This window comes from Rhinolophus hipposideros (genome assembly GCF_964194185.1).
Source record: "Rhinolophus hipposideros genome assembly, chromosome: 5".
Lineage (NCBI taxonomy): Eukaryota > Metazoa > Chordata > Mammalia > Chiroptera > Rhinolophidae > Rhinolophus > Rhinolophus hipposideros.
The window spans coordinates 66,538,259-66,558,102 of NC_138051.1; the positions used below are offsets into that span (position 1 = coordinate 66,538,259).

Below are 19,844 nucleotides of genomic sequence, written 5' to 3' on the forward strand. Positions count from 1 at the left end.
GGCGCGCATGCGTGTTGTGTATCAAGGGCGGGCTTAAAGGGAAGTGGGTGTTAACCCGCGAGCAACTGAAGCTGTCGTCAGACCGGTGCCTGCGCGGTGGTCGGGCATTCTGGAGACGCGGCGGGGTGAATTTAGGTGTCCCGTGGTTGCATCTGGAGGGGTGTGTAAGACTGTTTGTCTGAGCAAAGCTACTAAGTTTCTTATGTGGCTGATTTAAAAAAAAATAGCATTTCGGTTTTACCTGCTTGACCCTCTCTTTTCAACAAATCTTAGCTCCGCCTCCATTTCTGTTTGGTTTTGCACTGCCCAGTCTCGGGTTGGGGGATGCACTGTTATGGTTATTATTGCTCATGCGGCCACTCTTCTCATCCCCATTTTCAGATTCATTGACATGGTGCATTAATAGACTGCGAAAAATGGGTGAAAATAGTGTGCTAGTCTCTATGCTGGATTACATACCAAAATTGAAACGTCTAGCTTTGTGCATAGTCTGTTTAGACAGTGTTTTATTTAAAAGTTGATGACTGCATATTTCAAAATCACTTGAAAGTCACGTTTTCTTTATCATACTCCCCCCACTTCTTCTTGACCCCACCCCCTCCCCAGTCCTCAAAGCGGTGGAAATTTTGTGCTGAAGTTTTATGGACCCAGAAGAAAGTTTTTCTATCCAGAACGGTGGGACTAGTTTTGTTATAAATAATATGAAAGGCTCTGAGTTTGTCCCGGAAAAGAAAACAACACTTAAAATACCAGCGAAGAGGCTCCGTGAGGTAGTTTCTCCAAATCGGGGCGATAACTTGGCTTTGCTGAAAAATGAGTTGTCCTGTGTCCCTCCAGCGTTGTCTGCAAATAAACGTCTTCTCGTTAGAACGGGGACTAGCTTGAATGGAACGTTGCATGGTATGTGATTCCAAATAGTTTTTCAACCGGTTTTCATTTCTGTACATCTTTAGTCTTTGTTTTCATTTCTTTTTTTGTGTTTCATAATTTAGAGGATTTTTAATATTTAAATTCACAAACGTAAGATATTTCTAGTTAGTACAGGTGTTTGGAAACTGACCATTTTCCCTGGGAAAATGGCCAGGCACATTCTACATCCAATAGTACTGAATGGAAGTATTGAATGAATGAAACTTCAGCATTTCCTATTGTGTTTTTTCTTTGTGTGGTTTTTGTACACTGTTCTTGTTCACATCTGTGATGGACACACAACTTGTATAATGAGCTTATTTTTCACTACTAGGGCTTCTTACCAAATGCTCTGCCTTCTGTTTGGATTGTGCTATCCCGTTTGGCATAGTAGAAAAGCACAACATCTGTCATTTGATGGTGTCCACCTTCCGATTCACTTAACCTGTTTGGAGCTCAGTGAAAATGAAGATAACATATGCTTTACCCAATTCACTGCTAATTGCAGGGATCAAATTAATGAATATATGTACAAAAAAATGCTTTTATAGTGTTGCTGATTTTGGGTACAGCATATCATTAGGCCTGCTGTTAAGTCATGCTTTTATATCTTGTACATATTTTATTCGTGGCAAATGATTCATCCCTCGTTTGTCCAAATGCAACAGTTTAATGATATATTTTAAAACATTTTATACTTATCTGACTTGATTGTCAGTACTGACCTATATTTTCCAAAATATCAGTTGTAAAACCTTTCATTTTCTTAAGTTTTTGCATGAAAAGTGGCTTCCAATTTAGGTCTTGCATTAATACGTAGTTTATAGTTGTTGAATCATGCCTGTACAGTTTCTAAATGTAAGGTTCTGATTTGAAAATCACTAAAATTGATTTCTTTGTTTCATTAGGTTCATCAGACTTAACTTCTGTTAGAAATTATCACCAGCATCCATTAGAAAATCCCACCGTGTCAGAAAGTGTAAGCAAAAGGATTCTTAATTATCATGTTAAAATTTTCAGTATTATCAAACAATGTGATCTTAAATTACATTTGATTAGCAACAGGCATTGTTTTTATTTAAATTTCCCTTACCAGGAGAAATGTTTGCCATACAATTATGACTCGAATAATGTTTGAGACATTAACAAAAAAGCTTTCTATAGAATAATAAATATCCATTAGTTAAGATAATGATCACTGAAAGAAACACAGTAACTGAAAAAAAAAGCTCTGTATTATCTAAGGAAAAGGTATTCTAAACCAGAGAATTATGTAAGTTAAAGGAATAGTAGCAACATACTTAAAAAAAAGCGATGTGTGATTATACATAATACAAACTATTATGAGGTCTTTTATGGGTTTTTTTGAGGCGTCTTTAAGAAACAAAAACAGGACATTCTCATTTTAACCTTTTTATTTATAATGCTGAAATTATTTGGTGATTAAATACAATGTTTTGGTCATGCCGTCTAATTAGACTTTGACCATTAATCATAATATTTACCTATGTATTGTCAATTTGACAAGTCTGTAAAGAAGACACTTTCACAATGTAATATTTTGAAAATTGAAGCTGGTAAACTAAATGAATTTGAAACTATCGTCAACTTTGTCAAAAACTCACAGTAAAAATGTATAATTAAGGGCCATATTTGGTCCCTGAGCCTAACCTTTGGGTTGGTGTTTTTTTTCCTTTTTTTGCATGCCTTATTTAATGATTAATGCTATTCAGATTCCATTATCTGAATAATTTCTCAGACCTACGGATGCACTATTAACATATAATTGAAGGTAAATGAGTGACATTTGTTTTGAAGGCAGTCAGGCAGCATTCCATTGCATTTAATATGGGCTCAGCTTGTTTTGTGCAGTTTTGTCTAATGTAAAATATGCCTGCAAAGCAAACTTAGTTCATTATCATTTTGCCATGAACACAAACTGCAATCTCTATACATCATGTTTTTGTTTCATAAATGAGTGCTGAAATTATGCTGTGGATTTACTATTTTAATGAGAAAACTAAAGGTGTTTGTTCCTGACATGCTCACATTTATATCTGCTCCCGTTCTTACATATTTTTTCCTACTACCAGAAGATAAGATGTCCCTTTTTCTATTTGGGGCTACTCCTTAACACATGTGTAGAAAGAAAGTAAAAACTTAAAAACATTTTATTGCAGAAAATACAAAAAAAAAAAAATCCAGAACTTAAAATCACCAGCTGTTAACCATTTTGAGTTCTTTTTCTATGTGTGTATGTTATGAAATTATATATATGTATGTGTGTATATATTACATATAATATACACACATATATGTATACAGACACACACACACATATAACTAAGTAGTGTTAAGGGTATTTATCCATATCATATTTTTTCTAAATACTTTTAATGGGGTCATAGAATTTCAAGGTAGATAGATAGATAGATAGATAGATAGATAGATAGATAGATAGATATAAGTATCTATATCTATATACCGTAGTTTATTTGTCCATATTTCTGTCATTTGAAAAGGTTTTTTTCCCTCCAGTTTTTGATAATGTAAACAACCAGGTAATAAACATTCTGGTGAATATCCTGGGTCATTTCCTTACAATTAATCTCTAGATATAAAATTATTAGATCAAAGGATATGCACACTTTTTGAAATGTTTGTGAATTGCCTCCAGAAAAATTGTACCAATATGTGTTCTCTCCACTGGATTTGATTCTTTACTAGTTGTTTGACCTTAGGCAAGTTAACCTCTTTTTGCTTCATTTTTATCATATGTACTTAAAGTGCTTAATACAGTACCTGACATGTAATAAAGAGCTATGTGTTAACTGTTAAAAATGTTTATATACATATTCTCTCCAGCAAGGTAGTGAATGGAATTATTTCCCCCTAGCTTTACCAATATGGACCATTAAAAGTAAACAACAACAACAAAAAAAAAGTAAACAAGAAATCTTTGCCATTTGACATGTAAAAATCGCATCTCATTGTTTTATTTTTTATTTCTCTTATTAGTAGTAAAGCAGAATTTTTTTCACATATATAGTTATTTACATTTATTCTTTTATGTATTACATATTATATGCTGTGCTTTTTCTTACTGAATTGTAGGAGTTCATCGTGTTAATTTTCCAGATGCATTTTACTGTATTATTAGTCTCACTGGCTATATTTAGAAAGTTAACACATGTTATCAGCCAATAGCCTGGATCGGTTTCTTTTTATGCTTTTCCCTTTTCTGATGTAGCTGAAAAAAAGAAAAGGTGCATCTCAGGCAGGTGAATAGCAATGTTGAAAGAATCTAGTACTTAAAAAGTCATAGTATCTTAACACTGAATAGAATCTTAGAGATGAAGGCTAGAGTTGACAAATGTGAACAGAAAGCTATTTGTCAGTAGGTGTCACCTATATAGAGAAGCCTTCTGAGATCAATATGACCCAGCGACAAAGAATGCTGTGGTTAGTTCGTGATGTTGTGCCATGCGTTGGCCATTTTTATGTACTCCTTGGGACTCACTGTGAATTGAATTTTCACATTGACCTGTGGCAACTGGGATGCAGCATACCTTGCTCTGCTAGAAGTGGCAAATTGAGATTTGAGTCTGAACTTCAGGGCTCCAGTTGCTTGTTTGTTCGTTGACACAATCACTCACTTGTCTGCCAGCTCACTACTCACTCATTCAACAAATCCTTGAGTAGCTTCCAGGTACCTAAGCGTTGTGGTGGTGCTGGGAATTAAATATACAAAGCACACAGTCCTGCCTTCCAGAATACAGTAGTCACATAGCTAGTAAATACTACTTGATATGTGATAAATCATAAAGTTTATTTAGCCTTTCATTTCTTCCTTTCATATCCTGAAGGATTTTTCTAAAGATGTTGCAATGCAAGGGTTGCCTTTGGATAAAACAGAAGAGAGCAACAGACAAAAAGGTAAAAGGATAAATTTGATTTTTTTTTTATTGTGGTAAAATACACGTAATATAAAATTTATCATTTTTAGCACTTTCAAGTGTACAGTTTTGTGGTAATAAGTACCTTCGCATTGTTGTGCGTCTGTCATCACCGTCTACCCCCTGAACTTTTTCATCTTCCTTAACTGAATCTCTGGGCTGCTCATTAACTCGGACTCCCCATTCCCACCTCCCTCAAGCCCCTGGCAACTACCATTCTACTTTCTGTCTCTGTAAATTTTACTATACCTCTTATAAATGGAATCAGATAGTATTTGACCTTTTGTGATTGACTTATTTCAGTTAGCATGTCTGCAGGGCTCATCTGTGTTTTAGTATGTGTCAGAATTTCCTTCATAAGGATAGTTTTAGATTTTTAGACATTCATTGATTTTTAGACATTCATAGTTTTTTTCTTATTTTATTTTTAATTAGTTTTTTCTTCTAAATTAGCTATTAATAGATTCTCTAAAATCCAGAGAAAGATTTGCAATGGTAAAGGTGATTTTATTACTACCAACCTATTGCATAGGTTTGGTATTAGAAACCTATTTATAAATTCTGAATTCAAGTTTTGGATTGTCTTTGGTAAAATAATAGATTAGAACTGTGCTTTGAAAATTTTATTTAATGGCTTCTTTTTAAGCAGTTGGTTTTATTTTGTTCTAAGCAGTTTTTTCTTCAGAGTTTAACCAAATGTTTCCAATTTGGCCCCAAGTTTTTTTGATACAATTTTTTCCCCTAGGTTCTTGGGTTATGACTGTTGTTATTTAGTCACTTAACTTATTCCTTGCCTTTTTTTCTTGTTTTTCCCCCATTGCCTTTTTTAAATTGAGAAACCCTATTGCTGAATTCTTAAATATTCTCTTAGTTAAAAGAGGGTTTTGTTAGTAGCTTATTAAAATTTAATAAATTTTTAGGAATCTGAAGTATATTTTTGTGTCTTGATTTTGCAGCAGATGACATCTTTATTTCTCAATACACCATGGGACAGAAAGATGCTCTAAAAGCAGTTTTAAAGCAAAAGTAAGTTTCACTTAGAGAAAATCGGTGGATCATTTCTTGTGTTTCTGTTTGGTTCTCTAAAATCAGTTTCATTTATACTTTAGACATAGGAAAAACTTTTTCTTCAATGTGTGAAATATATATTTGTGATAATACGTATAAAGTATTTTTCATGGTACTGGTCACATACAAAGTATTCAATAGCTGTTAACGGTTATAGAAGAGGTACTGTTCTAATCACTTTATGTGCATTAACTCATTTAATACTTACAAAATCCAATGAAATAGATTCCATTATCATCCCAATTTTACAGAATTCCCATTTTATAGATGAGGAAACTGAGTCACAGAGAGATTGATTTTTCCCTATGTCATTTAACAAGTATTCACTAGGCTGGAATTCAAACACAGGCAGTCTGCCTTTAGAGCCTGAAGTCTTAATTATGTCACTATACTACTTGTAGCAGTGGTCAGGTAGTTCCAAATACATACCCTGTTTCCCCAAAAATAAGACCTAGCCAAACAATCAGCTCTAATACGTCTTTTGGAGCAAAAATTAATATAAGGCCTGGTATTATATTATATTATGTTGTGTTGTGTTGTGTTATGTTATATTTATATTATATTTATATTATGTTATGTTATGTTATACTTGGTCTTATATTATAGTAAAATAAGACCAGGTCTTACATTAATTTTTGCTTCAAAAGACACATTAGAGCTCATTGTCCGGTTAGGTCTTATTTTTGGGGAAACAGTAATACCTATTATTTACCATCAAAGAATATTTAGGCTTTTCCTGGCCAAGATTTTTATTGTATGTTAACCATTTTTACTTTTCTTTCTTTTTTTTTTTTTAGTTTCAGATGTACAGAACAACATAATGATTAGACATTTGCACCCCTCACAAAGTTATAACCCCTCTAAGTCTACTACCCCTCTGACATTGTACATAGCTATTACAATACCATCGACTATCTTCCCTATGCTGTACTTTACATACCCTTGACACTATGTATATGTATATTTTAATTATAGTTGACATTCAATATTATATTAGTTTCAGGTGTACAGAGCGGTGGTTAGGCATTTATATAATCTAAAAAGTGATCTCCTCAATAAGTACAGTACCCATCTGACACCCTAGATAGTCTTTACAACATTATTGATTATATTCCCCATACTGTATTTCATGTCCCCGTGACTATTTTGTGACTCCCAATTGGACTTTCTAATCCCTTCACCTTTCCGCATCTCTCAAACTCCCTCCCATGTAAGCAACCATCCATTTTTTTCTCTGTACCTATGAGTCTACTTCTGTTTTGTTTGCTCATTTATTCTGTTCTTTAGATACCACATATAAGTGAGATCATATGGTATTTGTTTTTCTCGGTCTGACTTATTCCAAATAGCATAATGTTCTCTAGGTCCAAATGGTAAGACTTTATTCTTTTTATGACAGAGTAATATTCATTGTATAAATGTACCACAATATCTTTATCCAATCGTCGATTGATGGACATTTCAATGTTTCCACATCTTGGCTATTGTGAATAGCGCTGTAGTAAACATAGGGGTGCATATATTTTTTTGAATGAGTGTTTTCGATTTCTTTGGATAAATACCCAGGAGTGGAATTGCTGGTGTTTTTAATTTTTTGAGGAACCTTCCTATTGTTTTCCATAGTGGCTTTACAAATTTGCAATCCTACCAACAGTGTACCAGGGTTCCCTTTTCTCCACATCCTTGCCAGCACTTGTTGATTTATTGATGATAGCCATTCTGACAAGTGTGAGGTAGTATCTCATTGTGGTTTTTACTTGCATTTCTCTGATGATTAGTGACATTGAGCATCTTTTTATATGTCTATTGGCCATCTGTACATCCTCTTTGGAGAAATGTATATTCATGTCCTCTGCCCATCTTTTAATTGGATTGTTTTTTTGGTGTTGAGTTGTATGAATTTTTTATAAATTTTGGATATTAACACCTATCATATGTAACATTGGCAAATATCTTCTCCCATTCAGTAGGATGTCTTTTTGATGGTTTCCTTTGCTGTGAAAAAACTTTTTAGTTTGATATAGTCTCATTTGTTTATTTAGTTATTTTTGTTTCCCTTGCTTGAGGAGATATATTTGTAGAAATATTACTAAGGGTAATGTCTGAGAGTTTTTCCTGGTCAAGATTTGATAAAGGGGCAAGCTTAATATATGGATGGAATGAAAGGAGACTATGGCTGCTACTCCACCTAAGTCTTCCCTCCAAACTTTATCTGAAATACCAATGAAATACAAAACCAACCTTGGCAACAACACCATGATAAACATGAAAGAATACATCTACTACTTGGAGGCAATTTTTATTATTTTTATCATTAGTAGTCGGGACAAAATGAGATACATAGTCTTAGGCTAAATATATTCTACTCCTGAATCAGAGCAGAGTGGAAGATCCTTTAGAAACAGGAAGAATTTTTACTTACTTTTGAACTCTCTCCTTATTCAGAAAGGAAATTTTTATATTTTGTTAATGGAAAAATCAGTATTTCTAATAATGTAATTAAAATAAATACACAACTGTTAAAATAAAAAGTTTATTCTTTTTCTACCTAATTATCCAGAGTATACATGTTATGCTCTGGGAAATGCAGGACTAACGAAAATAAATACTATCTCTAAACCACAAAGGTGTGGTCTGAGCCAGTCAGTTTCACAGCTGGTTGTTTTTCCTCTTTGCATTTTTTTTAGCCTACAATTTCCAATGTGTGATATGGGGATTAGGAGAAGAGTTTGCATACTGGGGTTTGTAAAGGTATAACAAAGAGGAACGTAGGGCATGAGGGGTGGTTCAGTCTCCGATTCTGTACTTGAACTAAAAATCACAAGAAAAGAAAACTGAAAGGGCCTCTGAAAAGGTAATTGCAATGGAATAATATAGGGAATAATAATTGAATCAGAAAAATGATTCTTATCTTGGGTTAAAAGACAGACTAATTATGTCTCAAGAAATAAATTCCTCTGTAGTCCGTGTCACTTGATTGGTTTTTTTTTTTGAAAATGATAGATGAAATTTGGTATTCTCAACTGTATGTACTTCCAGGTTAATTTTAGAATCACTTTACCAAATTTCATCTACATACATGTATATACATATATGTGTGTGTGTGTGTGTGTGTGTGTGTGTGTATACATATGTTTAAGAATACATACATATAGAATACACACAGTTGAGAATAGCTAATTTTGGAAAAACAAAAATGGAATGATGGCAAATTTGCCCTATTTGATATTATAATATGCTCTCAAGTTATAATGATAAAAGGTAATAATAGACTGGAGCCTTTAGGAATGAAAAGTCTGGCCAGAGTGTATAGAACACTCTGTGAATGTGACTGGACAGGTAAGCAAGGGGTCAGATTATGAACTCCTCTAAAGGAGTTTGAACTTTAAAGAAATGGCAAATTATTTAAAAGTTTTAAAGTATGATACATATTTCTTAAAAGGTTCACTCAGGTAGCAATATCAAAGAATAGATTGGAAATGGACTGTAGTACAGGAGACCACTTGGCTTCATATTTTTCAGGGATCTCTTTGAGAGATGGGTGAGATTAGTCCTGAATACATTGAGGAGTGGTGGAATGAGGGTGGGAATCATGGTGGGTTGGAAAGGAGTAGCCAGAGTTGGATGATATTGAAAGAAACTGATGAATCCCAGCTTTTTGGCTTGTATAAATGTATGCATGGTCAGTAGTATTCATTGAGAAAGGGAATCCTTGGAGGAACAAATTTCATTTCAGATGTAGACAGGGATTTGAGTTGCCTATGAGACATTCAGGTGAAAAATGTCCATTAGAAAATTGAATATAAAGGTCAAGTTTACAAAAGGGACCTAAGCTAGAAATCCAGATGCAGAAGTCATCAGTGTGTGGATGGTAGTCTAAGCTCTGGAAATGGTTAAAGTGACTCAGTGAGAGTGTGAGAGTGAAAAGAAAGATGGCATAGGGTAGGACTGAGAAAACCAGACCTTTAAAAAATATTTGGAGAGCAAGGTAGCTACTAACTGCTACTCAGAAAGTTTGTCCAGAGTTGTAGGGCGGTATGGTGTTAACAAAACCAAGTAGAAAAATAAGGACTGAAAAGTGTCCACTGAATTGAGCAAGAGGAATCATTAATGGCTTTCGTGAGAGCAGTTTCAGCATAGTATTGGGATAGTTGCCAGATTCAGAGGATTTAGACTAAAGAAAAACGTTCTAAGTAAAAGACTAGTGTAGAAGATCACTTCTTAAATTATATAAATGTCTAACCACTATGCTGTACACCTGAAATTAATCTAAAATAATATTGAATGTCAACTGCAATTGAAAAATTTAAAAATGAGGGGAAAAGGTGAAGGGGCATAAGAGGTCCGAATTTCCAGGTATAAAACAAATAAGTCATGGGGATGTAATGTACAGAATAAGGAATATAGTCAATAATATTGTGAAAGCATTATATACAGTGTCAGATGGTTGCTAGACTTCTGGTGATCACTTCTTTAGGTATATAAATGTTGAATAACTATAATGTACACCTGAAACTAATATAATATTGTACGTTAGCTATATTTTAATAGAAAGAAGTAATTTCTTCTGAACGGGAGAGCTATGTGCATTTTCTAGTAATTTACACTTAGAAGCTTTTTACATTTGCTACATTGAGCATTTAGGTAATTTGATAGTTGGGAAAAATAAAATTTAAAAGCCTATAAAGAAGTTGATGTCTAGCTTTCTAATATTTCTCTTGTTGGTCATTTAGCCAATTAATGTAGAATGAGAGATCTTAACGGGTAACTCATTCAGACTTCGCACAGGTATACTGAAAGATAGGGAATGTCTGAATTATATTTGTTAGTACACCACTCAGGCAGTTAAGTATATGTATATTGAGCACCTGCTATGTGTTTAGCTTTTTGTTAGTTGCTGTTTGGTGTAAAAGAAGTCCCCCTCCTAGCCCCCTCCACCCCCGCAATCCCCACTGCTGTCCCCATCCCAAGTTGCTTAGAGTTTAGTTGAGGAACTAATATGTACATATATGGAGGAATAGATTAGAACTCATAGGAAACAGAATTGCATTCAGTATATTGTTAAACTGTACAGACATTTAAACAATAGCATGGCTGATTGTCAAGCATCAATTTTGTGCGAAAGTGTTAATGAAGGGAAAGATCATGAGGAAGTGTTATAGTCAGGCTTATTGAAAAAGGTGAGGTTCATGTTGGATCTTAAAGAAGAGGAAAGATATAGTAAGTGGGTAGAAGAAGCTTGAGAGAACAGTGAGAAAAGGCATGGAGGCAGCTGTGGCAGTGGTGTGGTATAGCCAGTGAGGAGCGTAACTCTGGAGAGCTGTTTTGTGAAGTATCAAGAAGTATATATAGGAAGCTAAAGCAAGTCTAGAGGATGGAGTGTGTGGAAGGCCAAACAGAAGAAATTAGTATATTCAGTTGTCTATAAGAAGCAATTTTAGATTTTTGAATCTAAATATGTGTGGGAGAAATATGTGTGGGAAGTGTTTAAGCAAGTAAAAACTAGAAGAATGAAAATAGTTGGCAAGAGGTGATGCAGTGTTTTACAGGAGAGGGAGAAGTAATAAGGGAGAAATGCTATTCTGAGAGAGAAAGCTAGGTGTCCTGGGAAGATCTCTGGGAACTGGACCCTAACTCTGCTGCTTACTAGTTCTGTGACTTTGATCAAGTAAGTCCCATTACCTCTATGGACCTCAGTTTCTTTATGTGTAAAATTAGGAAATTAGGATAGATAGTCTATTGGGCCCCCCTGCTTCTATAATTCTATGACACTATTCCTGCAATTGTGATGAAATAATTGGCAAGACTTGATGACTCAGTTGAGTATGAGAAGCTGAGTGGAGGATGGAGAAGTCAAAATAACTTCAAAATTTTGAGAAAGAGAAAAATGCTCAGAGAGAAAAATGATGCTGTTAATGGAAATGAGGGAATATCAAAGAGGAGTAAGTGTTAAGAGCTTCTCTGTACATTCTTTAAAAATCAAGGGGTGGGAGTTGATGAACTCCGTTAGCATTTTCTTGTCTGGGAAGCTCTTTATTTGTCCTATTCTAAATGATAGCCTTGCTGGGTAGAACACCCTTCGTTATAGGTCCTTGATTTTTATCACTCTGAATGTTTTGTGCCACTCCCTTTCTGCCTGCAATGTTTCTGTTGAGAAATCAGCTGACAGTCTCATGGAAGCTCCCTTGGGGTAACTAACTGCATTTCTCTTGCTGCTTATGAGATTCTCTCTTTGTCTTTAACCTTTGGCATTTTAATTATGATGTGTCTTGGTGTGGGCCTCTTTGGGTTCATCTTGTTTGGGGTTCTCCACTTCCTGAGCTTGTATGTCTGTTTCCTTCTCCAGGTTAGGGAAATTTTCCGTCATTATTTCTTCAAAAAATGAGAGCAAGTTTTCAATTCCTTGCTCTCTCTCTTCTCCTGGTAGCCCTATGATGTGAATGTTGGTATGCTTGATGTTGTCCCGAAGACCCCTTAAACTCTCCTCATTTTTTTTGGATTCTTTTTTCTTTTTGGTGTTGTGTTTGGGTGTTTTCTGCTACTTAATCTTCTAAATAGCTGATTCAGTTCTCTGCTTCATCTAATCTACGGTTGATTCCTTCTGTTGTTTATTTCATTTATTGTGTTCCTAATTTCTTACTGGTTCTTCTTTATGTTTCCTAGCTCCACTTTTATGTTTCTTATCTCTTTGTTGAAGTTCTCCCTGAGATCATTGAGCATTCTTAGAACCAGTGTTTCGAACTCTGAGTCTGGTAGATTGCTTGTCTCCATTTTGTTTAGTTCTTTTTCTGGAGCTTTGTTCTGATCTTTTATTTGGGACATGTTTTTCTGTCTCTCCATTTTGGTTGCCTCCCCGTGTTTGTTTCTGTGTATTAGGTAGGGCCGCTATGTTTCCCGGTCTTAGTAGAGTGGCCTTAGGTGGTAGGTGTGTTGTGAGGCGCAGGGCACAGTCTCCCTGGTCCCCTGAGCTGGGTGCTGCAGGTGTTTTCCTTGTGTGGATTGTGTGTGCCCTCCTGTTGTAGTTGAGCCTTGGTTGCTGTTTGCACATTAATGGGAGGGATTCACCCTCAGACTGATTGGTTGTGAGGACTGGCCATGACTTCAGTGGAGGAGCTGTTGTGCAGTAGCTGACCCTAAGGAGCAGGATTCGCTGTAGCAGGTCTCTGGTGCCTGCCCAGTCCGCCCTTTGGGTGTGTTGTCATCAGAGTTGGCGAGGTGGTGCTCAGGTTCAGTGTAAAGCCTGCCACGGGTGTGCTGGCTCCAGGGCCTCCTAGGGAGGGGCCCTGCCATAGGCCAAGTTCAGCAGCAGACTGTGCCCTGCCTGGGGCCACCTGGCATGAGCCACAGAGCAATCTGCAGATGGCCTCCACCTTCTCTGGGCTTGGTGGTGCCTCGAGAAACCAAGCTGTGAACCAAAGCCAGCTGCCACCTAGTGCCAGGTTTGGGGCTTTTCAGAAAGAGGTATGGGGCATGCCGAGGCCAGATGCTGCTTGTTTGGGTTTTGTGAACTTTTGAGAGAATTTAGGAAAGTACACAGGATAAGCCAAGACAGCACATTTGTATGGAAAAACCACTGGAAACAGCTTGCGTAGGTCCACAAGGTGAGTGTAGTGGAGTCTCAGGGACTCACCAGGGCAGGGTGAACAGTATCAGCCAGGCTGATGGAGACTCATATATTGTAGCTGCTGGCAAACACCAAACACGTATTATAAAAATTGTTAGAGGGGTTTCTTTAAGAAGAAGAGGGAAAAAAAGATAAAACATGAATAATAAAATGGCAATAACTACATACCTATCAATAATTACTTTAAATGTAAATGATTAAATATTCCAATCAAAAGACATAGGGTGACTGAATAGATAAGAAAACAAGACCCTTACATATGCTGCCTACAAGAAACTCACTCAGATCAAAAGACACACACAGACTGAAAGGAAAGAAATGGAAAAAGATATTTCATGAAAATGGAAACAAAAAAAGCTGAGGGAGGGCCGGCCTGGTGGCTCAGGCGGTTGGAGCTCCGTGCTCCTAACTCTGAAGGCTGCCGGTTCGATTCCCACATGGGCCAGTGGGCTCTCAACACACACATACACACACAAAGGCAAAAAAAAATGTAAAAAAAAATAAAAAATAAATAAAAACCCTTTCTTTTAAAAAAAAAAAAGCTGAGGGAGGTAGCAATACTTATACCAGACAAAATAGACGTTAAAGCAAAGGCATAACAAGAGACAAAGAAGGACCCACTAATCCCACTTCAGGGTATTTATCTGAAGAACCCCAAAACACTACTTGGAAGGGTTGTGTGCATCCATAGTTCATTGGAGCATTGTTTACAGTGGCCAAGATGTGGGGGCAGCCTGTGTATCCGTCAATGGATAAGTAGATAAAGAAGAGGTGGTACATATGTACAATGGAATACTACTCAGCCATAAAAAGAATGAAATCTCACCAACATGGATCTGCAACAACATGGATGGATCTAGAGGGTATTGTGCTGAGTGGAGTGAGTCAGACAGAGAAAGACAAATGCCATCTAATGAACAAAGTAAACGAAACAAACTCATCAATAAGAGAACATGCTGATGTTTGCCAGATGGGAGAGTGGTTTGGGGGTGTAAAGGGGGAAGGGATTAAGAAGTACACATTGGTAATTACAAAGTCATCTTGGAGATGTAAAGTATAGCATAGGGAATATGGTCAATAATATTGTAATAATTATGTATGGAGTTCTGTGGGTATTAGATTTATCGGGTGAGCACTTGTAAGTTATATAAATGTACCCTCGGGCAAGGAAAGGAAGAGAAAAAATAAACATGGGATTACATCAAACTAAAAAATTTATTTACAGCAGAGGAAACCATCAGTAAACAGAAAGGCAGCCTACTGAATGGGAGAAGATATTTGCCAATGATACCTCTGATGAGGGGTTATTTTCCAAAATCGATGACCTCATCCAACTCAACACCAAAAAACAACCCAATTAAAAAATGAGCAGAGGACATAAAGAGACATTTCTCTAAAGACATACAGATGGCCAACAGACATCTGAAAAGATATTCAATGTCACTAATCATCAGAGAAATGCAAACAAAAACCACAATGAGATACCACCTCATTCCTGTCCGAATAGCTATCATCAATAAATCAAAAAACAACAAGTGCTGGCGAGCATATGGAGAAAAAAAAAAGGGAACCCCTCATGCACTGTTGGTGGGATTGCAGATTGATGCAGCAACTATGGAAATCAGTATGGAGGTATCTCAAAAAAACAAGAAATGGAAGTACCTTATGACCCAGCAATTCCACTCTTAAGTATCTATCCAGGTGGACACTTGTCTTATTAGGGAGACCACTTTATGGACGGTGTAGATGCCTGACCACTGCACTGTACACCTGCAGCTGAAGCTCAATAATACTGAATGTCAACTATAATTCAATATATATATATATATAGTCACAGGATGTGGAGTACGGCATAGGGAATACAGTCAATGGAATTGTAACAGCTATATATGATATCAGAGGGGTAGTAGGTTGGAGGGAGGGGTGTTATCATTTCGTGAGGGGTGTAAATGTCCATTACGTTGTTTTGTACACCTGAAACTAAAAAAAATAAAAAAAGAAAGAGAAAAACAAAAAGTAGAAATTAGTAGTTATAAAATAGCCACGGGGATGTAAAGTGCAGCACAGAGAATATAGTCAGTAAAATTGTAATAACTATGTATGGTGTTAGATGTGTACTAAACTTATTGGGGGGTTCACTTCATAAATTGTATAAATGTGTAACCACTATCCTGTATACCTGAAGCTAATATAAAGTAATATTGAATGTCAATTATAATTGAAAAATTTAAAAACCTTTTTTAAGACAAGAAAAAAAAAGGTGATTAAGGTAGAAATGAGGTCATTAGGGTGGGCCCTAATCCAGTATGACTGGTGTCCTTGTAAGAAGAGATTAGGACACAAACACACAGAGGGAAAACCATGTGAGGACAGAGAGAAGCGAACTATTTACAAGCCAAGGAGAGAGGTCTCACCAGAAAGCAACCACACGAACACTTTAATTTTGAACTTCCAGCCTCCAGAAGTATAAGACAATATATTTCTGTTGTTTAAACCAGTCTATGGTACTTTATTATGGTAGCCCCAGCAAACTAACGCAGTAGGCAAGGACCACACAGTGTATTGGCATTTTGAGAAGCTCTAACATGAGCTACTAGCCCAAGAAGATCCACAAGGCAGTAAAGTGAAATATTAATACTTCACCAAAGATGTTTATACATCACAAGCATCTCAGTTGGGTAGATATCTCGATGACTGTCCTAAGGAGCTGACCAAGTCATGTCCTGGCCTGGCCACACTGGGTGGCGAGTCGCCTTTCAGCTGGTCTGCCTTTCCAGAAGTTCCATGGGCCAAATCTTGGCAGAGGTCTGATTCCGCTACCTAGCTGGGTCAAACCTCACCCGGACACAGAAAATTACTTGTCAAGAATACTCTTGCCTTACCCGTTTCATAGTAGCTGTTGCACATCAGATAGGCAGTAAGGGAGCCCAGCCCCCATGCATCATGGTTCAGAGGACCCAGAGTATTTTCAGCTCTGACTCAATCAATATCAGGCCCAGAGCCCCCAGGGTCAGCATCATTTCCCTAAGAGCCATGATCAAGGACTTGGTGATCATGACCCCAGAACAGGGAGGCCATTACTAAGACCTGGTGTCCCTCCAGCTCACCATTGGCTGTGGACTAAATGTGTGGGTCCCCAGTAATTCTTATGTTGAAACCCAACCCCCAATATGATAGGGATTCAGAGGTGGGGCCTTTCGGAGGTGATTAGGTCATGAGGGTGGAGCTCCCATGGATGGGATTAGTGCCCTTATAAAAGGGACCCCAGAGAACTCCCTTGTGCCTTCTACCATGTGAGGACACAGCAAAAATGCAGTGACCATGAACCAGGAAGCGGGCTTTCACCAAACACTGAATTTCCTTGCACCTTGATCTTGGACTTCCCAGTTTCCAGAACTAAGAAATAAATTTCTGTTGTTTATAAAGCATCCATTCTATGGTACTCTGTTTTAGCAGCCCGAACAGACTGAGACACCATCCAAATGAACCCTAGAAATGGTCTGACTTACATCCCAGGAAACTTGCTACATCTTGGCTGCTGGTTTTGCCCTGGGTGCATCCAAGACAGGTCATGGAGAGGCAGGGCCTTCCATAAAAAAAAAAAAAAATTGTGTGATCACTATGTTGTGCTCCTGAAACTTCTATAATACTGTATGTCAACTGCAATTGAAAAATAAAAAATTATTTAAAAAAAAATCAAGAGTGGAAACCCAGCACCGGGGACAGGAGTGCATTCCTGCCTGTTTTACTTAGACTCTTTCACCAGGGGCTCTTTAGTTTTGTCAGTGGTTTGTTTTGTTGTCTTCTTTAGGCCAAATACAGAGCAAAATTGACCAGTCTTTTATTGTTAGTATTTAGTTAAAATACTTTATTGCAAATATGTATCTATTTGCTAACCTTATTTTTAATTCAAGCTCTTTAACTAGAGTGCGTTTTATGCCTGTTTTAACATACTTTGTGATATTTGTTAATTAAATCTAAATGAGCTGCAATTCAAAACGATTTTTTTCAGCAGTTGAACAGTCCCTCTTGGGTTATCTTCTTTTGCGGGTAAAGCTTGGTACTTGGATTCTTAGAGATTTTCTGCATGTTTTAAATTTGTACTTCTTGATTACATATCTTTGCAGTTGTGCCCGTGTCTTTTTCACATATGTCTTATTTTCTGAAATATTACTGCCTTCAAGGGATTATCTTCTTATTTCTTTAGCATTTAGTCACCTGAGCCTTCCTAGATTTCATTAACCACATGACTGATAAGATGCTGATAAGGAAAACCAGGGGATTTACTTTTTAAAAAAATCAGGAAAACCTACTTACAGCAGATTACCACCATCGGTATTTCTTGAAATGGTTCAATGTAGATTACTGAAAATATTTTTACTCCTTTTTTTATTTACAGAGCTCAAAGCATGCCTGTTTTTAAGGAAGTAAAGGTACAGCTTTTAGAGGATGCAAGCACAGAAAAGGACGCTGTTACTCAGGAGACTAGAACTTCACCCAGTGCTATTGATTCAGCTACAACTGTGGCTGCAGCAACTGCTGCCGCCATTGCAACTGCAGCTCCACTGATAAAAGTATTTTTTCTCCCCTGATATTCATTCCTAACTTCTTAGTAAAATGTGAAAATATTTATTAGGAGCTGATTCTATAAATGGTTGTGTCCAGCTAGAGACATTGTATAGACTAGAGACATTGTATAGTTGCTCTCAATTTGAAAGAATTTTCCTGTTCGTGGTTGTGTATTACCTCCCAGGAGTTGTGATACTTACCTAACCTCATTGCTGTGATAACGCTGGAGAACCCAGGACTTTTCCCAGTTTAACACTGAAAACATCTCATCTTGGGAACTCTTCAGTCCTGGGCAATCCAGGACAGTCGGTCATCCTTATTTTAGAGCTAGAATGGACTTTAGAAATCATGTGTGCCAACCCCCACAGTTTGTAAATGGGAAAACCGAGAAATAGGTCAGACTGAGAATACGGAGGAACAGGTCCCAGAGCTAACAAACAGGTGGCAGAGCCAAGACTAGAACTCCAGACTGCTGACCTAACAGCCTGAGATTAGTGAAGTAACAGAAGCTACTTTGTTCTGCTATTTCCTTCTTTTTAATTTCCATTTAAGTATTTTATTTCTGGCATATAAAAATTGTATGTGGCGAATTTATTTTTTTATGAGAGAAAAGATCTACTTAGGGATAGCAATGTTGTGCCTTTTCTTTCTGTATTCTAAAAATAAAGGCATAAAAAGATTTAGAGGGTGAAATCTGGTTTGATCATTTCTCAATCCCAGTTGCTTTAAATAATGTTTCTAGTAATTGAGCATGTTTTCGCTATCTTTTGATATTTGTATTGTTTTAGGTGCAAAGTGATTTGGAAGCAAAAGTCAATTCTGTTACGGAATTACTCAATAAGTTACAGGAGACTGATAAACAGTTACAACGTGTTACAGAGCAGCAAACAAGCATTCAGAATAAACACGAGAAACTACACTGTCATGATCATGAAAAGCAAATGAATGTGTTTATGGAGCAGCATATTAGGCATCTTGAAAAATTACAGCAACAACAAATAGATATTCAGGTATCTCCAACAAAGTCAGCACATGTCCCATGGTCTTTTGTCACTTGGATCTCCAAGCTAATATTCATTGATTATTGCAATAGCTCATTAGATTGTAACAGTTTTAGTTCCTAAATAATGATTTGCTTGTTCATCATTCTTTCCCCTCTTTGTGGAGAACTCTGCGTTTTCTAGTTCAGATGTCACTTGTTCTGTAAGACCTCTGCTTATAGTTGGCTTCTCCTTTTGTGGTATTTCTAATCATACCATTTAAAATGTGCTTATATCACATTGAAATTATTTGTTTACATCAGTGTTTCTTAGCCTGGGAATGTGCATCAGAATCACTTGGAGAGCTTTATAAAAACACATCTGCTGTAGCTCTCAGAGATTCTGAGACAGCAGGTCTGTGGTGGGGTCTGGGAATCAAAAGCTCTCTAATCAATCTGATGCACACTGTGGATGAGAACCATCTGGTATACATATTGTTTCTTCAATTAATACTTAAATAAATGAACATTTTTTAGTATCTTTGGAATATGAGGCACTGAGCTCTTATAAAAAGAAGTGTTACCCTCACAAGAAGTTGATAGTATAGTTTCTTATTTATTGTGGAATTTCCAGTTCCTGGGATAATTCCCAGCACTCAGGAACTCAGTATACTTTTTTTTCTTATTAATGTGCAACTTTAAAACATTAAATTAAAATATAGCATTCAGAAGAATATAC

At 36.6% G+C, this 19,844-nt stretch overlaps 1 protein-coding gene across 6 annotated transcripts in view; it reads left to right on the forward strand.

The window, feature by feature from the left end:
• The first annotated feature begins 35 nt into the window (after positions 1-35).
• Positions 36-19,844, forward strand: part of KIAA0586 — a 107,346-nt gene continuing 87,537 nt past the window's right edge. For 3 of the 6 annotated variants that reach the window (XM_081048845.1, XM_081048846.1, XM_081048848.1), the window contains exons 1-7: positions 36-160; positions 607-900; positions 1,818-1,888; positions 4,776-4,845; positions 5,822-5,891; positions 17,957-18,131; positions 18,915-19,136. In XM_081048845.1, coding sequence (XP_080904971.1) covers positions 642-900; positions 1,818-1,888; positions 4,776-4,845; positions 5,822-5,891; positions 17,957-18,131; positions 18,915-19,136 — 867 coding nt within the window. In that variant the 5' untranslated portion in view covers positions 36-160; positions 607-641. The remainder of the gene's footprint in view (positions 161-606; positions 901-1,817; positions 1,889-4,775; positions 4,846-5,821; positions 5,892-17,956; positions 18,132-18,914; positions 19,137-19,844) is intronic. The other 3 variants (XM_081048849.1, XM_081048850.1, XM_081048847.1) reach the window with 2 other exon arrangements.